The following is an 18074-nucleotide window of genomic DNA, read 5'->3' as shown; positions in this document are numbered from 1 at the left end:
CCCCATGGGGGGCAAATTCGTGTTAGCTGCAACACCCACAATGTTACCCACAAAAAGCTAGTCTCCTCTGCCCCCTCGCCCCCCCCCCCCCCCCCCCCCCCCAATATTCCTCATTCAGACGACCAAGGAGGGGTAACTCAAGAGGGGAAGCACCTCTGTGCGGGGTTTTGGGGGATGCAGAGCTGGTAGGTGGTTGCATCCAAGAATTCCTTTTCTGTGAACAGTGCTTGAACACCTTTCAGCGGGGGTTACTCGGAGGGCAGGGTCGGGCAGCGATTCCCCCGCCCACCGCCTCCCACCCCCTCGCGGAGGGCTATTAGGGGCGGCCCTCGCTCCCTCCATAAAGCAGGTGCCGGAGCCGTTTCCTGCCGTGCCGGTCCTGGTGCCGTCCCGGCCCTGGTGCCGTCCCGTCCCGGCCATGCACTCTGCTCCCCGCCGCGGCGGCTCTCTGGAGGCGGCCCTGTGTCCGCGGGAGGCCGCCGGCCAGGTGAGTTTCGGGGGTAAGGGGAGATCTCTGGGCCCGGTTAACTGATAATTGCCCTGAGATGCTGCTCCTCTGGCATCGCTCGAGTGCTCAGTGCCGCTGCGGTTGGGATGGGGCTGATGATGCTGCCGTTTCTGGACAGATCGGGGAAAAGAAAGTGGTAGAATTCAAATGCGAGTAGATGAAATTAAGGCAGAACAAAAGTAACTTCTGGTGTATCATTGTTTAGGAGACAGAGAGTGTGATACAGCCCAGAAAAATCCACTATGGGATTATTTCATGTTACAGGGGGAATATATATAGTACATCAGACAAAAATCAGATAAATTAGATCTTACGTGTTGGGTGCAGTTACTGATACCATGCAGTTCATAAAGCCAGCAAAAGCCCTTGTGGAAACAAGAACACTGACGTACCGGAGTGAAGTTTCACAAGAGGTTGTTTAGCCATATTCCTCGGATCTTTGGAAGCCAAATAAACTGTTCAGCACAGCTTTAGGTTTGGTGTCTGAGAGCTAAATCTAAGGAGGGCCTTTGGTATGGTTGAAAAATTTCCCTGTAATGTGACATCTAGATGTTGTTACTCAAGATCATGTCTTCATCCTTCCCTACTAAGAAGTGTGTCAGAAGGACAGTGAGAAAGTAAGCAGAAAGTAAGAGAGGGAGGAGGATATAAAATGCCTGTTGAGACTTTTTATCAAGTACAATTAATGGCAATCTGTATCAAACACATTTTTAAAAATATTTTTTGGTCTTCAATTTATAGCTGTAACATAATTTCCTTTAAACAAGTATGTTTAGATAACTTTAGGTCTTGGCTATCCATTAATATAACGAATTAAAGCACAAAATATGATCAAATATTTTTATTTGATAATAAAATAATTTGAGCATATTTGATATTTGAATATCAAAAATACCCTCAAATATCTGTCTAACAGAATGTTCTCTGGGGAGGTGGAGAAAGGGAAGTTAATTGCTATGGGCTCTGAAGGAGCAATCTTTAACCAGAGGACACCTAGGTATCTATCTAAATAAGGGCTCTAGAGTATCCCTGTGTTTGTGTACTTTCATTAAGACTTGAGCCAGGTTGATGACAAATCAGTTAATGAATTGCATCATTAATAACAAGCATCAATGCTTCCTTCACCCTCCAAAAAGCTCAAATGTGTTACCCTGGAAAGGAAGAGTGTCAGAGTTGATTAGAGCTGAGTTACAGATACAGAATAAAATGACAGTGAAGGTGCAGCTGTTGAGGAGAGGAATTGGTTTTGTATTACTGTTTCCCCTTGTCTTGCACCAGAATGGTTGCTATGTTAATGCAGACTTGTTTTCAGTTTATTTTTTAATTGGAAGCACAAGCTTATTGTTGTGTAAGTCAAAGATTCAAGTGGTGTGCATTTGGTGCTGTAGGCATCTGAATTTCTCTTTTTCAAATTCCTAAATTAGGGATCATTTTTAGAACTTAATGTAAGAAGAACTTATTGAGTTCTGTTTTCTTTATTGTTCTCTTAAACATATTCATAAAAGCTGTCACCATGGTGTTAATTGAACTAGCAAAATACAAAGAAAGAACATTAGTCTACAGTGCATGTAGTTTGTCCTGGCTGTGCACCATATGACATTGCATGGCAACTATGTCAAGTCTCATAAGCTGAGCTTGTCCTAAGTCAATGATCCTGAGTGTGGAATCAAGCCAACATGCTGCATATAAGCTGTATATATATGAAATAGCCAAACAGGCTATCAACAGGCTCCATTTCTAATGGAGGCTTCTTTGCATCCAGCTGCTTCTACAGCAGTAACATCTTAATAGGATTTGGCTCATACAAATGGCAATCTCTGCACTTGAGAAAACAACCAATATCCTATAAGTAATTGTAGAGTTAATAGCTTTTTCTTTTCTGCTTGGAGCACCCTTGCTCAGTGCCAGTTCCTGGCTCTTGTGATCATGATCTGACACTCACTGAGCAAGCTGTGAGACCCACAGGCTCTTCAGCAGAAGCTGGATTGGGCTCTATTGCATACTTTCAGCAGAGAATTTTATGTCTGGAGTCAATCTGATAGAGATCAGTGGCTTTGCAGGATCAGAAACAGTGTGATGGACTGACACAGTCATCCAGGCTCATTATATAGTGACAGCTTGTTCTAGGTGGGGACCCAGTCAGAAATACAGATATTTCTAAATCAGCATCAGTAGGCTTGGAGCAAGACCTCTGCCATAGGATACCACCTTGGCACCCCAAGAGCTCACACCTAGTAACCTGCTTGAAACCTTTCTTAGAGCAGCATCAAATATCTGCCTTGTAAATCACTTGACTTAAAATCAATTTAATTGTTTTGTTAGGCAGATTACCTTCTTATGGGAGCATTTTGGTAAAATCTGTTTTTTGTTTTTAAACTTATCTATTATAGATAGAAATACTCAGTTGTTCAGCATTATTCATTTTAAGGAGGTTAAAATTGGAGAGGCTATAGAAGGGAATCAGTGGAACTGCTGCATTTTGATTGCATTTTGATTTTTGCTCTTTCCATTTTCTGAAAATGTCACCAGATAATCATATCCTGAAAAGCTGTGTCAAACCAAAAAATAATTCCAAATAGCAATAATGTACCTTCATTTTTCTTTTTCTTACTGACTCCTTCAGAAACTTCACCTTTTTTGTTTCTTTTTGCAAGGTTTGAATACTTATGAGACACAGCCTCTGCTTCTAAGCTTTGTATTTTTATTTTACTTTGCATTTTTTACATTCTTAATTGTTTCAATGTTACTTCTATTTGTGGCCTGGCTACAAGTAGCTAAGAATATGATCTGTGATACCCACTGGTTTCCACACAGTCAGGACTGTGATCACTAATAAGGTACAAAACCACAAGGTCCTATAGTGTTGGATGCCTGAAAATTTTAGTGTGTGATTTGGGTGATTTATAAGAGTTTGGTGTGTGAATTAAGGGCCGTGACAGATGGAATAGCTCACTTGTGGCTGATCTTTATAGCCAACAGATTCTGGTCAGCACAACACTAACTCCTTAGGTTTTGTCTCCTTTCTCTGTAAAATAGTGCTTTACGGTTACACAGTGGGAGAAAGGCAATGACTTTTCAATTGTGATCCACTAAATCCTGATCCAGCTTTTCCTGTCTATATTCAGTGGGTTTTGGATTTTTTGCTTTACTAATTTTCATTGCATTTGCCAACAAGTATTTTGTTCAACTTCTTATTTCTGCTGGTATCTTACAGCTCCCCCCTCAGTACCAATGCTAGTTATAAGCTATGCTTTGAAAACATTTTCTGCTTCCTAGAGGATGTCTAAAGATGTCTATAAAATCATTCAACTGAAGAAATCTCAGTATTTCAACCTCAGCTCTCACATAGTCCATGTGTGTCTAGTGTTATTGTGTAAAGATTTAATGGGTACCTTTCCTTTCGTGGTTGATCAGTCAGAGCACAATATTATCCCAAGACAAACTGAAATGTAAAACTTTACACTTTTTGCACTACTAGCCATTCAGAAAAATCTTTTTGTTTGTTTGCATTTAGTTAAATAAATCAAATTATGTGATGATTGAAGATAATAAAGAGAATGAAGACCATGCATCTGAAAGAGGAAGAACAGCCATCATTTTTTCCTTGAAGAATGAAGTTGGAGGTCTTGTGAAAGCATTAAAACTCTTTCAGGTAGGTACCACCTGCTCTGTATTATTAAATTTCAAGGATAGTTTTGGAACACATTAGAATGAATTACATCCATTTATTAAGGATGTGATTCCTATCCTGGCTCCCACTATGTACCCAAAATCACCCATGAAGGCAAATTTATGCATTGGAAATTAGATGCTGGTTGGCTAAAATCCTTCACAAAATGTACCATCTGCACTGACTAAAGACCGTTTCGTCTTTTCGCCTCATGAAAAGAGGGTTGGCACTCATTGGTTCTACTGCATATAAAAGGCAGGACTGAAGCTCCCGCTGATGGCAGGTAGACACTTGGGGTGCTGACCTGTGCTGGGGTGAGGCCAGTGCCCATGTCACCCTGCCTAGCCAGACGGAGGGTGATAGAGGAGATGCAGTGGCACAACTGCACCCCTTTGACTGCTGGGCAGGTAGGTACAAGGAATATGCACAGTGCCACAGTGCTCTGTCTTCTGGCCCTGCATGTCTTAGCCTCAGGTTTTCTCTGTGTTCCTGATATAAGACATATGATTAAATAATTTTTCAAATAAAATTTACGCCCTGAAAACTACTGCTTTTAAGTCCATTGCTTGCTTGTGAGAGAATTATATGGTGACTTGATTGGCATTTGGTGAATTTCCCCAGACCCAGTTGCTAATCAGCTTCCTATGGGAGCAATGAAAGAAAAAGGTCTATGAATTTAAACTTCCTGACTGTGTCTTTCTGTGCTTCCTGAATATAAGTGAAATTGAAAGAATACAGGTTCTCTGTCACTTTCTTCTGTATGAAAAGCTTTTTAAAATCAAACTAGCCCCCCTCCAATAAGCAAACTGCTACCAAGAGATCCAATTAACTAAAATAGCTTCACAAAGGTGGTGAGTAGTCTCTAGCAGTAGAATATTATTTTGAAAAAAACCCAAGTTTTAGTTTTCAGACAGTTATTTTTAGTTTGTTAGAAAACACTGTTTCTTGCAAAACAGGAGAAGCATGTCAATCTGGTACACATTGAGTCACGGAAGTCCAAGAGACGAAATTCTGAGTTTGAGATCTTTGTGGACTGTGACAGTAACAGTGAACAACTGAATGAGATCTTCCAGCTCCTGAAATCCCATGTCAATGTTGTCTCTATGAACCCAACAGAGCACTTCAATGTCCAGGAAGATGGTAAGTACAAAAGGCAGTTCTGATGAAAATGCACTTCTCGGTGTGTTAGTTGGAAATTTTTTTGTAGTGTCCATGACTGCATTTGTGTAGTGTTTTCAATCCGTAGGTACCAGGTTTACGCTTCTGGGTTGTGAATGAGTATAGTTTAGTTTACATGGGCAGGGTTGCATTGGCTGGTGTCGCTTAAGAATACAGGCTGTTCCAGGGTGTATTCCTAGGTGACACCTGGGTGCAAATTGTTAGCTGTGCTTCTGTCTCTTCACAGTACAGCACAGCTGGTATCACTAGGAAGTTCCTGCACCTGCACAGGCCTGCATGTAGGGACTGTACACCATGATCACAGAGGTATAATACTGGCAGATCCCAGTTCAGTTCAGACACTGGTGAGAGTGGGAGATGGATTCTGCAATTTCCTCATTTAGCTCTAGTTTGTTTGTTTTTTTTTTAAATCACTTTTCATCATAATCAGTTACTTACATTAGTGTGGAAGAGGTGCCTTTTAACTTTGGGATGCTTCATATCTTTGCCTGTGCTTCTAGTTAAAGATATGCCTAAGGTTCAGGGCAGCTGGAAGTCAGACCCATGTATTTGTCAGCCATTGTGCTTGGCACAGGCTGGTAGGTAGGGGAAAGTGAAAACTGGGGTTCTTGAGTAAAAATGGCTTACTTAGGCCCTAAGTAATTTCAATCTAAACATTCTCTTTGTCCTTTCTAAGAAAACTGAAGAGCACAGAGGAGAAAAACAGCATATTAACTGCTCTGCCTAGAGCTTGGCTAAAAACTCTTAGGCTTAAAAAAGTAAAAGTAGTCAGTAGCAAAACTGTAATGAAGTACCTCTCTAAGGCTGCAGGGCCTCCTGCTCTTCCTCTTCCCCCACAAACCCCTTAGCAAAGCCAAATGCTTCTGAGGTACATCACCATGAGCAATGTTTATTTCCCCTGGTCAGTCAAGCAGGATGGGAGGACTCAAGCTGCTACCACTCTGTTCAGGTACCACAGGCAAATCACTTTTCTGTTTCTTCGTGCACTTTGTACCCTAGAAGATTCACAACAGTGTGCACAAGGAGGCCTTGTCTCAGTAGAAGCCTCTAGATGCTACTCTAACAGTAATAACAGTTCAGGGCCGCAGAAACCCCATATTAACTGTTTCCTTTCCCTGGACGCTTTGGAGCTGGATGTGCTCTGTAGGCAGACTCTGGCAGTGACAGAGGAGGAAGTGTGAGCTGTAGGCTGGTGCCAGATAGGCAGTAGACTCCCTTGTCTTATTCATGTGCTTTTAATTTATAGATTTAGCCTGTAACCACCATAGCCATACTTGAAAGTAGCATTTCCTCCCACATTATACTTGGCGTTATTAATAACCTTGTGGATTCCATGCATTCTCTAGACATGGAGAATGTTCCCTGGTTTCCAAAGAAGATCTCAGATTTGGATAAGTGTGCAAACCGAGTGCTGATGTATGGTTCCGATTTGGATGCTGACCATCCAGTGAGTATTTTTTCTTCCCTAAAACCAATTTATAGTGAAAATGTACTTTGTAGACCTTACTTATAAAATAGCAGCTTTTCCTTCTCCCTCTCCTTCCCCTCAACGGCACCTCTGTGGGTCTCAGCACCTTCTCTTTGGGGTTTCATGGTTTTTTCTCTTAGGCCGTCACTGAATTCAGCTCCCATGCCTTTCTGCAAGGCTCGCATGTGCAAGGACTGGAGGGCTTCAAGTCTGGGCCCAGAGTAGTCACAAATAATAAATAAATAAATTAAAAAAGCCATTGTGAGGCAGGCTTGGTTCCTTCTCTTACTTTCTCACTATAATTGGAGCAAACAAACTGGGACTTGGGCAGTGCAAATGGGAACTTTGTCCTGTAATTTAGAATTATCAAGCAAGTAACATAGTTTATATAAATAGTGATGTGACTAAAATGAATTATTGTCTACTGAATATATAGTTATATATAATTCTTAATTTGAGCTGGAGTATTTGCTTAGTTCACGGTTACTAAACATTTCAGACTACAGCTATGAGGTTTTCAAGTGTCTTGTTTTAAATTAATTTATTTACTACTGCTTGGAAACTCATTTAACTTCGTTTCTCTCCTTCCCTCCACCAGGGTTTCAAAGACAATGTCTATCGTAAGAGGCGAAAGTATTTTGCAGACCTCGCTATGCACTACAAACAGTAAGCTTGACTTCTTCCACAATAAGCCTTCTGGGTGCCTTGAGATAATAGCAGAGTGGACTGTTGAGAGCTCACCTTTCCTGGGCTCAGATCTTACTGAGACATGCTTGTCTTGGGAATTGGAGTCAAGGGGGTGAAATGAAGTTAGATGTAAGACAAGATTAAAAGGTAGATCTAGGCCATCTTACAGCTCCCCAGGCCTGATCAGTCTGGGGCCACAGCCGCTTGACTGTTGCGGCATCTGCAGCAGGGCTGATACTCAGATGGGCAGCAGTGCCAATGAGGGCTTCCTGCAGTGTGGAACATTTGGATTCTGTGGTCCCTCCCCACTTCTCTGGAAATGGGTGCAACAAAGGAAGAGGGTGGACAAGGCATGATGCACAGCTGTCTGCGCCAGGATGTACTGACTTGACTAGAGCAGACTGTTCTTTACAAAAGAGAGGGAGGGGAGGCAAACCCCAGTATATAGCCCATTGACCACTGAGTGTAAACTCTCTGGAAAATGTTAATACTTTAATTTTCTTTCCTTGTTCAAACTAGTGTCTGTGATGTGCAGATAAGAAGTTTTCTGTGAAAAAAACAAACCCAAAAACTTAAAGAACTTCTGTCTTTTAGAGATGGGGGAAGGAGTTCTTAAAGCAGTAAGATTTTCATAGCCCTGTGCTATAAATTCTTTCTAAACATGATTTTCAAGTTGCTGTTGCCTTCTTGAATTAAGATGTCAAGTTGCTCAACTGGAAAATACCTAGAAATGGTGTGTATCTAGAGCTCTACTGCACTGTGTATTAACTGGTTACCACAGCACAGAGGTGGTTACCGTCAATATACTGCTAACAGAAATTTGCTTGGGCAAGCATTTGCCATACTGGTTACCTGGCTGGCAGTGGAAGCTCAGGGTAACACTCCCATGGCTTTCAGTGAGCTTTAGGTCACACCCTTGCTCTAATCCACGTTAGTCAAGATCTCATGGGCTAAATAGGAAAGATGGAGTACAATTAATATGTTCAGACAAACGCTTATCTCCTCTGCATAGTATGACTTTTACATACTGTGTAATTGTAGCTGCTTCCAAGCAATGTGTTAATTATTTAGGGAATTCTCTTTCTAAAACAAATCAAAAAGGTAATGGAAAGTAACTGCAGCCAGAGAAGTCCAACAGGGAAAAGGATGTGTTCTCAGCTTCTGAAGCTGTAAAGGCTATGCAGGTATTTTAAAGGTTAGTCTTAGTATTAAACACCTAAAAGACTATTTATAGAATCAAAGTTTTCAGGCTCCACTGAGGTCAATGTAAAGATTCCTGTCAGTTGGTTTAGGTGGGAAAGAAGGCAAGCCCTTAGACTAAAAGCCTTAAAGGGCATAGACCAGATGTCACTCTGTATTTGACGGTGTCTAATGTACCTTGACCAGGTGTTGCAGCTGTATAGATGTTAATAGTAGGTAAATGAGTCATTAGCCATTTAGCAAGGAATATAATTTCTTCCTCTTCTCCTTGTAGTGGTGACCCAATTCCCAAGATTGAATTCACCGAAGAGGAGATCAAGACCTGGGGGACTGTCTACCGAGAGCTTAACAAGCTTTACCCAACTCATGCCTGCAGAGAGTATCTTAAAAACTTACCCTTGCTCACCAAATACTGTGGGTACAGGGAAGACAATATACCCCAGCTAGAAGATGTGTCCCGCTTCCTGAAAGGTAACATGCTAATTTTCTTGCACAAAAAAGAACTAACGTCCATTGCAAATCATGCTGCTATTTCATGGGCACAAGAAAACACCCTTGGTCTCTTTTGCTTGTATTCATTCTGGTCCTTTAAGAAGCCTTTTGGCCACCTGTGTTTTAATGTATTGCATCTTGAATATATATAAATGGTGACATTTGAGGGCAATGCTACCTCTTAAGAGACTGTTATGGTTGGCTAAAGAGACACCCAGCTGTACTGCGTTTGCTCTAGGTATGAAACTGTAGGAAATCCACTGACACAGAGGTAGGGATATTTTTACTAAATGTTGGTCACTCCCAAGCTTAGGCCAGATTTTTCTAATTGTGTCTAATTTTCCCAGATGCTCTTGAGCCAAGGAAGTGGTGTAGCTTTCACCTCAGTTGTAGCAGGAAAGGTGACAACACTGCAATTCAACAGTAATGTGCAATTTCTCTGTTCCTTTTCAGAGCGCACAGGTTTCATCATCCGCCCTGTTGCTGGATATCTGTCACCCAGAGACTTCTTGGCAGGATTAGCATTCAGAGTTTTTCACTGCACTCAATATGTTAGACACAGCTCGGACCCTCTCTATACACCAGAACCGTGAGTCATTTAATCCTAGGGGAGAATTTGAGAGTGAGTTTTGAATCTTGCTGCCCAGAGCCAAGCTACTTAAAAGCCATTCAAGAAGCACCAGCAAGAAAACTTATTTTTAAGGTGCTGAAGACTCAGCCTTCACGCTGAATGTAATGAAGTTTTAGTATGCTCAAGTGCCACCTTCATAAGTACAGGATTTTCAGAAGTACAGCATGTTATTGGAGAGCTCTTAGTGATGTCATTGTGCGCAGAGTTAAATATACACTCCTTATAAATGCAGAGCTCTGGTCTTAATTTTAGATGGCTTCATTTGAAAATTCAAGTTTATGTATAGATTATGCAGAGTTAGTTTGACCTGCTGGCATGTAGGTGCTTGCTCACTCACTCTCCCCCAGTGAGATGGGGAAGAGAATTGGAAAAAAGGTAAAAACCTGTGGGTTGAGTTAGGAACAGTTTAATAATTGAAGTAAAATGTAATAATAATAACAACAATAGTAATGATAATAAGAAATCAAGAGAGAGAGGAGTAAAACTCAAAAAACGTGACACACAATACAATTGCTCATCATCTGCTGACTGATGCCCAGCCCATCCCTAAACAGAGATCAGCCCCTTCCTGCCAGATTCCCCAGTTCATATACTGGGCATGACATGTTGTGGTATGGAATACCCTTTTGGCTAGTTTGGGTCAGCTGTCCTGGCTGCCCTCCCTCCCAGCTTCACTGGCAGACCATGAAAAACTGAGAAGTCCTTGACTTAGGGTAAGTGCTACTTAGCAACAATTAAAACGCTGGTGTGTTATCTGTGTTATTGTCATACTAAAGCCAAAGCACAGCACTGTACCAGCTGCTATGAAGAAAATGCATTCTGCTGCTTTCAGCTAAATGTGATTGACACTTTTCTGTCTTTGGATATTAAATAGTTTAATGCAAGACATTGTATCTGTTCAGTGGTGCTGCTTTTTCACAGAGCCACAAAGACAGGTCATGAGACTTATTTGTTTCTTTTTCCAGTGATACCTGCCATGAGCTCCTAGGTCATGTCCCTCTTTTGGCTGAACCCAGTTTTGCTCAGTTCTCCCAGGAAATTGGTCTTGCATCACTCGGGGCATCAGACGAGGCTGTTCAAAAACTGGCAACAGTGAGTATTTGAGTGCCCTGTGATCCCATTGAAAGCTTTGTGCTTTACTAGGCTGATCCCACTCCATCAAATATGTTTGGAGCTTCATGTCAATGTTAGCCTCACCAGCTACTAGAACTATGGGTTTCACTGGTCCTCAGCTTTTAGACCATGTAACAAATTTCCATGCCAGGAAAAACAAAAAACCAAACATTTTAAGATTGCTATGACTGGTATTTTTATTCACTTGGCTGTCAAGTAAGTGTGCAACTTCTGGTGGTAGATCACTTCTTATAGGTTGAAATTCTATGGTCAGTTTCTTCCAAACAAAATCTTCTTACTGCTAGGAACATGATTCAATGATTTTAAGAGTAATTTATTTCTTTAATATGTAGAATGAATTGAAATGATACAGTGTTTTCACTGAATGTGGTGTGTGCTAGCATTAGATACTTCTCAGTCAAGAAACTGAAATAATGTAAATTCATCTAATTTCCTTATTTAGATGAAAAATAATTGATGCTGGTTATATATATTCACTGGGAGCAGAACTAAGCCATCTATGAAAACAGTGTTTTTCCTCATATACCTGCAGAAATCCAGGCAAACTAAGCTTCTTTATAGGCCACTAAGCAAAAGAGAAAGATATTGTAGTGGGCTGATGTTTTCACTTACTCAGAGATCCTTTTTATCCAGTGTTTCTTTTAAGCTGAAGCTGCCATGTCATGACCATATTTCTCAAAACAGATTTACACCTCCATGTTCCTACTGATATTAACAGCTTCTAGCTGACCAGGGTGACCTGTAATATCAATCTTTCTTATGAGAAACATGCAGTCCAATGGTTCTTCAACTTTCTATCTTCTGACTTCCCTCTGAGAACATCTGAGAAGGATAACTGAGTGATGACTGTCTGATATTTGCAACTGTTTGATACTACCTGTAAATAGAAGTGCCCCAGTCTAGTTCACCACAGCATCTCTGTTGAAAGCTGAATTGTTTTACTCCCTTCTCTGTTTCAGTGCTACTTCTTCACTGTAGAGTTTGGCTTGTGCAAGCAAGAGGGACAGCTACGAGTTTATGGGGCTGGCTTGCTTTCTTCGATTAGTGAACTCAGGGTAAGAATATCTACTGCTTACTTATCTTTTCGTTTGATTATTATTGTCACTGTTTTCTCTTTTTTTAATGAAGTATAATTCTAAAAATCATTATTTTGTAAACTCCTAGATACTTACTAGACATTAAGAAAATTCTCTGTGGCAATACTTATTGGACAGTCTGCTTTTGGATTTATGCTGAGTAGCTCCCATGTCTTTTGCAGGAAGCACTAGATGACTGGTATTTCTTAACATAAGTTTCCCAGTAACTATTTTCAGAATAAAGCTCTCCTGGTTTAAACAGATTCTGAAAATATTGCTGTTGTTTACAGATGAGCCTTGTGTCTGAGGAATCTCTTTTTTGACCCAGATTGGCAGAATATGGACCTTCAGAGATACTAATTTTTTTAAGCTTTAATCAATGTTCATCTAGAGATAAAAAGTTTAAGATGTAATGCACTAAATATGGTCTCACTTAATCTTTTTCTATTCATTGTACTTCATGTCGTCTTCCTCATGGATTCTTTGGGTGGTGATGTTCCTCTGACACATGGTAACACATGATACCAGCACTCACTCTCTGGTGGTGCCAAAGTCAAGCCTTTTGATCCAAAGGTCACCTGCAAGCAAGAATGCCTCATAACAACTTTCCAGGAGGTTTACTTTGTTTCTGAAAGTTTTGAAGAAGCAAAGGAAAAGATGAGGTACTGATTTTTTTTTTTTTTTTTTTTTTCCCCTGTTTATAAAAGCGGGTTTTGATTTTGTGCATTTCTCAGTAGCAGCACCAAACCCTTCTATTCTTATTACAGTTTTATGACTAATTTTCATGGGGTTAGAAAGCTGAGATTAGCATTTGCTTGGTCTTCCATGTACTGGGTGGGAAAGATAATGAACTATATAACAACTATTTATAAGAAAGTAAATAGTTTAGAAAAGTGATTATTGATCCTGACTGCATACAGGGGATGCATTTGTGTTTTGTTTATAACTCCCTGTATTTTTTTACTTGAATAGGGAGTTTGCAAAAACCATCAAGCGTCCATTTGGTGTGAAGTACAATCCATATACTCAAAGTGTGCAGATCCTGAAAGACACGAAAAGCATTGCCAGCGTGGTGAATGAGCTACGTCATGAGCTGGACGTTGTCAGTGATGCCCTTAGCAAGATGGGCAAGCAGCTGGAAGTTTAACATTCCTGTCAGCAGTGTGGTGCTGCACTCTTTATTTTCCCTATTGTTTTATTTTTAGGCATGTAATGGGTAGAACTCTCTCATTTACAAATGGAAGGGTGAATGGCCCATAAGGATAATAACTTTACCTTGTTTCTCTGTGTAGAGTCCCTTACAGAATGTATTCCTCCCTCCCCCTTGGATAAAAAAGGCCTGGAGTTGCCTTTGAGAAGCTGGTGGGGAGGAGAGAAATTGCTAGACTGGAAAAAAAAGTGTGGTCTGTGGATCAAGGCTAGGATCAGATGGTGCAGAAAGTAGCTTATGAGACAATAATAGAGTGATTTGCCACAGAGAAAAAGTCAGTTTCTGACTCTAGTACTATAATACTAATTTTATAGCATTGCAGGCTTTGTAGCATAGAAGCTATAGTAATCAGTGCTTCTAAGTCTGTGGTACTAAGTTTAAAACTTGAATGATTAAGACGCAGACATCAGAACACAAACAGCTGGAGGTTCACCATGATAAAATTGAGGGATTGAATCTTGCATTTAGAGGGATTGTTCTTGCCCCCAAAGAATTGCAGATGCTTCTAATGTAAGGCAGAGATACAGAGCTGTTGCATGAAATCCTAAGCCTGTTTATTTTGGGATATTTACTGTTGGCTCAGAGAGCCAGGATTTTTATTGCTGTCCTTGATATTGCACCTGAGGGAAGATCTTTCATTACAGAAATATAATTTGCCCTTTTTTTTTGATTGAATTAATTTAGCAAAAAATACCATCAGGTACTGACTTAGCACAAACTATTTCCAAATTACAATTTAATATTAAAAATAATTTCATTGATTCTAAAATAACACCAGAGTTTGAAATGACGGCCGGAGTTCATAGCCTAGTCTGCCTTTTGTAAGAATAAGTATCTTCTTGATTGCTTAGTCACTTTATTGACCTGCAGAGTCAAAGATGTGTTCCGTTTCTTCTTTAAACCAGAACACCTTCATTCCCTATCAAGCAAATGATAACTGAAAAGCCCAAGCATTTCACAGAAATTGTAAAAGCCCAAGAATTTCACAGGCATTGTGTGGCTATGAATGTAGTAACAATCTACCTTGTAGCAGAAAGTATATCTAATTCCACAGAGCACTTTACAAGTGGTGGGAAGCAGTGTCCTTCTGAATTGCCTGTATCCCATAGTAGCAAACTTCACAGTTTTTAGGGCCCCACTGTTTCAGGTGCACAAAGCTGTGAACAGCTGCACAAAGCTGTGCCAGCTACTGTTTCTGCTGATCCTGCTGATGGAAATAAGTATGTGTACAGGATATAATACCTTTGAATGGAAGACCTGTGATGTGAAGGGTGTATTAAATAGCAAGCTAAGCACTGATTCTTCATAGGCGTATCAGGAAATCCAGAATTTGCAGCTGTGAAGGTTGCTGGGAAAATGGGCTGAAATCTTGACTACGCTGTAAGTGCTAGTCCAGGATTTTGAGAACTTGAAAGGACTTTCATGAACCTCTATGCTTGGAAATCAGTTCAAGTTTTGTACGCTTTCTAGCAGGCCACATCTGTTCCATAAGCAATCACTGGTCCAAGTATATTCACTGTTTAAATCGAGTCTAGGTTACTTTTTTTCCTGTGTCTGTTAACACATGTAACTCTTAAAAAGAACAAGATGTAGAAATATGGTCTACAGCATTCATGGCTTACATTAGACTTTAAAACAGTTTATAGGAGCTTTGTCTCTACACGAGTAGTAGGAGGATCTGTTTTGTCTGCTTCTGTGGTAACAGTTAATATTCAGCTGCATTCTAAAAAACATTGGGATTGTTTTGTTGTTGAAAGACACGTAGATCTGTGTTACTTCAAATCTTTGAACAGTGTATATATTTTAAGTAGAAAACCTTATACTTGATAAATTAGCGCCTAATTTTGAATGCTTTGGAGAAAGTTATTGTATCTTTATTTGCACTTGTGTAGCAAAAAAAAAAAGGTAAACTGCTTTAAGTAATACAGAGAAGATGCATTTCTGCAACATTAACAACACCTGTGTTTGACTTCACACATCCAAACCATCTAGCAATATAGAGCAGTAATAATGTATTTTAAACTAGGGTGGAGGCTGTAAATGTCAATGAAATAAATGAGTTAATTATTATAAGCAAAACCCCCTTCAGCACTGTAGCAATAAACACAAAGCACTTCTGACCAAGGGTTTGTATGTTTTATACTGTGGTTCACAAATTCCACACGTGCCTTAATTCCATTCAGAAAGGCATAGATTTGGTTGAGGATTAATTTGTTTTCCTCTCATTTTTTAAAGCTTTAGTCTTTTTTCCCCGCTCAAACGGGTGAGCACTGAGGAAGCGTTTTCAGGCGCCGACGCCGGCGGGTGGCCCCGCCATCCGTGGGGCTCTGTCAGCGCTGGCCGGTCCAGGCGCTTGGGCTTTGGGGAGTTCTTCGTGCGGGCAGCAGCCAAAGCTGGAGCGTACTAGAGGGGTAGAGCGAGCTGGAGACCGGGGAGGCCATCAAGACGGCAGCTGTTCGCCACAGCCGGCTCTAAACGTTCCCGAGGGCTCTGAGAACCCCCCATTCCAGGCAGACCACCTCGACGGGCGCCGCCGCTCCACACAGGCCCCCGGGACGCGCTGGCCCTATGTGAGGCGGGGCCTCCCCGGAGCCCGCCCCAGTCCAGCCTCTTCCTGCCCGGCCTGCTGCGTGGCGGGAAGGGCCGGGAGCCGACGGCCCCATGGAGCCCCGGCTTTTTACGTGGGTAAGTGGGCGCTCGGCACGTTCTGCTTCGCGGCCGCTAGGTACCGACACTGAAGGGCTGCTGCTCGCTCGCCCTCCCTTGGGCTGCTGCGGGGTCGGGGCCGTGCGCGCTGCTGTTGGCCCGCGCTCGCCTCGCTTGCCGGGGCACGGGCGGTCTAAGGTCCCCCCTCCCCGAAAACAGTAAAGTGATGGTGGGTCGCCCTCGCCGCGCTTCCCGCGGCAGCTGAGAGTTGGGAGCCCCGCGGCTTGTCCGGCCGGGGCTGGGACGTGCCTCGGACTGTGCTCTGGGAGCCCGGGCGGTGCTCGCAACCTGCTGCCGCCGCTGAGGTATGAGGGACGGGTGGACGCGCGTTTGGCTTCAAGAGCGTTTGGCTCTGCGGTAAGCATGTTTGGTAGTAACCCATCAGTCTTGGAAGGGTAAATGGAGATTGGTATGCTGGCGCTGGGATAGGCGTGTGTGTCTCTCAGTTCCTCAGGCACCTGTTTTCTTTCTGCACCTTATCTCAGCTTGCCTGCTTTTGAAGACTTGAACATTCATTGTGAGTTATAGGCTGAAATGAGAGCTTGTAACATGCCATCTGAAAAGAATTATGACTGTTAAGTAGTAACATGCTCTAAAACAGTCTACCACCAGTAGTGACAGTGAGAGAACAACTTGATCTGCCTGTTGAGCTCAGATCCTGACATCTCATCCACCTGTTAACTGCGGGCTGAGGAGAGCAGCCTCATGCTTTTGTCAAAGATATCATCGTTTCTGTAGGTACAAAACATTTATTGCTAAATGTGTCTTTTCAAGATACACCAGGTGCTGCATCCCTTGGGAATCACCAGCTGGGAGCAATGTGGGTGTTGAGTTTTGCTGTTACTGTAGTGTGTGGGCTAGGAAGGTTACTGAATCCACCTTTGTGAATGAAGGTTGCTGTTAAAACTGCTGGCCACTTCACAGAGCTTAATTTGGCTAAGAATTTCCACAACACCTTACCAGGTTGTCTGTGGTGGCTTTCTATGATTTGTTTAGTGGCTATAATTTTGTACTTATAAATTTTTTATAATTGGTGTATTTTCATTTTGACCGTTTGAAAGACTTAGTTTCTGAGGGGTAGGTGTTTCTGCTTTACTTGTTTGGGCTCCAGAACAAGGTAGCATGTCTTCCTAATCATTTGGAGGTGGATTGCCAGAAAGCATTGGCATGAATAAGATTTTAGTGATGAGTGGGAATCAGGAATGTTAAACAGGTGGTAATCATCCTGGTAATGAGGCTTTCATCCTTAGTAACTGATCATCTGCAGTTGAAGGCTTACCAGGACATATTCCAATATGTTTCTTAAAATTCTGGGGTTGGAGGGGCAGCCTTAATGGCAGAAAAGTTGGGATGGTTCTGGGCGTCCTGTATGACAGCAGCAAGAAAGAAGTTTTCCATTTGGGGGGATTTTCAGGAGCAGATACTGACAGGTTACCTGGTGACATACCCCTCATTTGCTCTTAGGAGCAGATGTGTACCTTTTTTGTTAACTTTTAAAAAAAATGTGTTGTTCTTCTGTGTGCATTTGAAGGGTGCGAACAGCTATGGACAACTTGGTCTTGGTCATAAAGAGGATGTGCTGGTACCTCAGGCATTGAGAGATGTTTCCTGCAAATGTCAAGACATTAAAAGTGTTACTGGAGGAGGGGGACATTCTGCAGTTATCACTGGTAAAAACATTGCAATTGCATGGAGTGTGTGACTTCCAAACGCGTTTTTGTCTCTTTCCCTGTTGCTTTCACAAAACAAGGTTTGGTGCTTTCACCTATCTGAGCACTATTTCTGAGCAAGTAATCATTCTTAGCTGCAAAACAGGTTCCTCCTGTGCCAATTAGCTCAATGGGGAAATTCCCGTTTTGCTCATCTTGTGTGGTCATTTTATGGCTATGTGAGGACTGTTTCTTAAGCTCTTTCATATAACAGCTTTTCATACAAAGTAGCCAGTTTTTCTGTGTTGAGGATGGGAGGTGGGAGAGAGGAGTCAAGTGGGATGTTACTAAGTTTTGAGAAGTTGTAAGGTAAGGAGCACAAGATAGCATCTGGTCTTGGCAAGTTTCTGCTGTATGCCATAGCTAAGTATGGGAAAGAAAGGATACTGACAGGTATCAATGTG

The 18074-nt window shown here is 41.8% G+C and overlaps 2 protein-coding genes across 7 annotated transcripts in view; both read left to right on the top strand.

The window, feature by feature from the left end:
* Positions 1-408: 408 nt before the first annotated feature.
* TPH1 (tryptophan hydroxylase 1) lies at positions 409-14906 on the top strand. Its single transcript, XM_061463013.1, has 11 exons — positions 409-487; positions 4023-4160; positions 5135-5318; positions 6704-6804; positions 7424-7491; positions 8987-9183; positions 9658-9793; positions 10801-10927; positions 11929-12024; positions 12574-12707; positions 13018-14906. The coding sequence occupies exons 1-11, from the start codon at positions 419-421 to the stop codon at positions 13190-13192; spliced, it is 1425 nt and encodes a 474-aa protein (XP_061318997.1). The 5' UTR covers positions 409-418; the 3' UTR covers positions 13193-14906.
* Positions 14907-15817: 911 nt separating this feature from the next.
* The window catches only part of SERGEF (secretion regulating guanine nucleotide exchange factor), a 162402-nt gene continuing 160145 nt past the window's right edge, over positions 15818-18074 (top strand). For all 6 annotated transcript variants that reach the window (XR_009745053.1, XM_061463017.1, XM_061463019.1 and 3 more), the window contains exons 1-2: positions 15818-15940; positions 17493-17631. Coding sequence is in view for 5 of the 6 variants with exons in the window: in XM_061463017.1 (XP_061319001.1) it covers positions 15917-15940; positions 17493-17631 (163 nt within the window). In the remaining variant the exon portion in view is untranslated. The remainder of the gene's footprint in view (positions 15941-17492; positions 17632-18074) is intronic.

The sequence above is a fragment of the Pezoporus flaviventris genome, unplaced genomic scaffold (genome assembly GCF_033815535.1).
Source record: "Pezoporus flaviventris isolate CSIRO_AGI_PZ_B2104156 unplaced genomic scaffold, CSIRO_AGI_Pfla_v1 ptg000036l, whole genome shotgun sequence".
NCBI classification, from domain to species: domain Eukaryota; kingdom Metazoa; phylum Chordata; class Aves; order Psittaciformes; family Psittacidae; genus Pezoporus; species Pezoporus flaviventris.
Note: the sequence above shows the minus strand (reverse complement) of the source record. Positions and strands in the feature narration are given on the sequence as shown.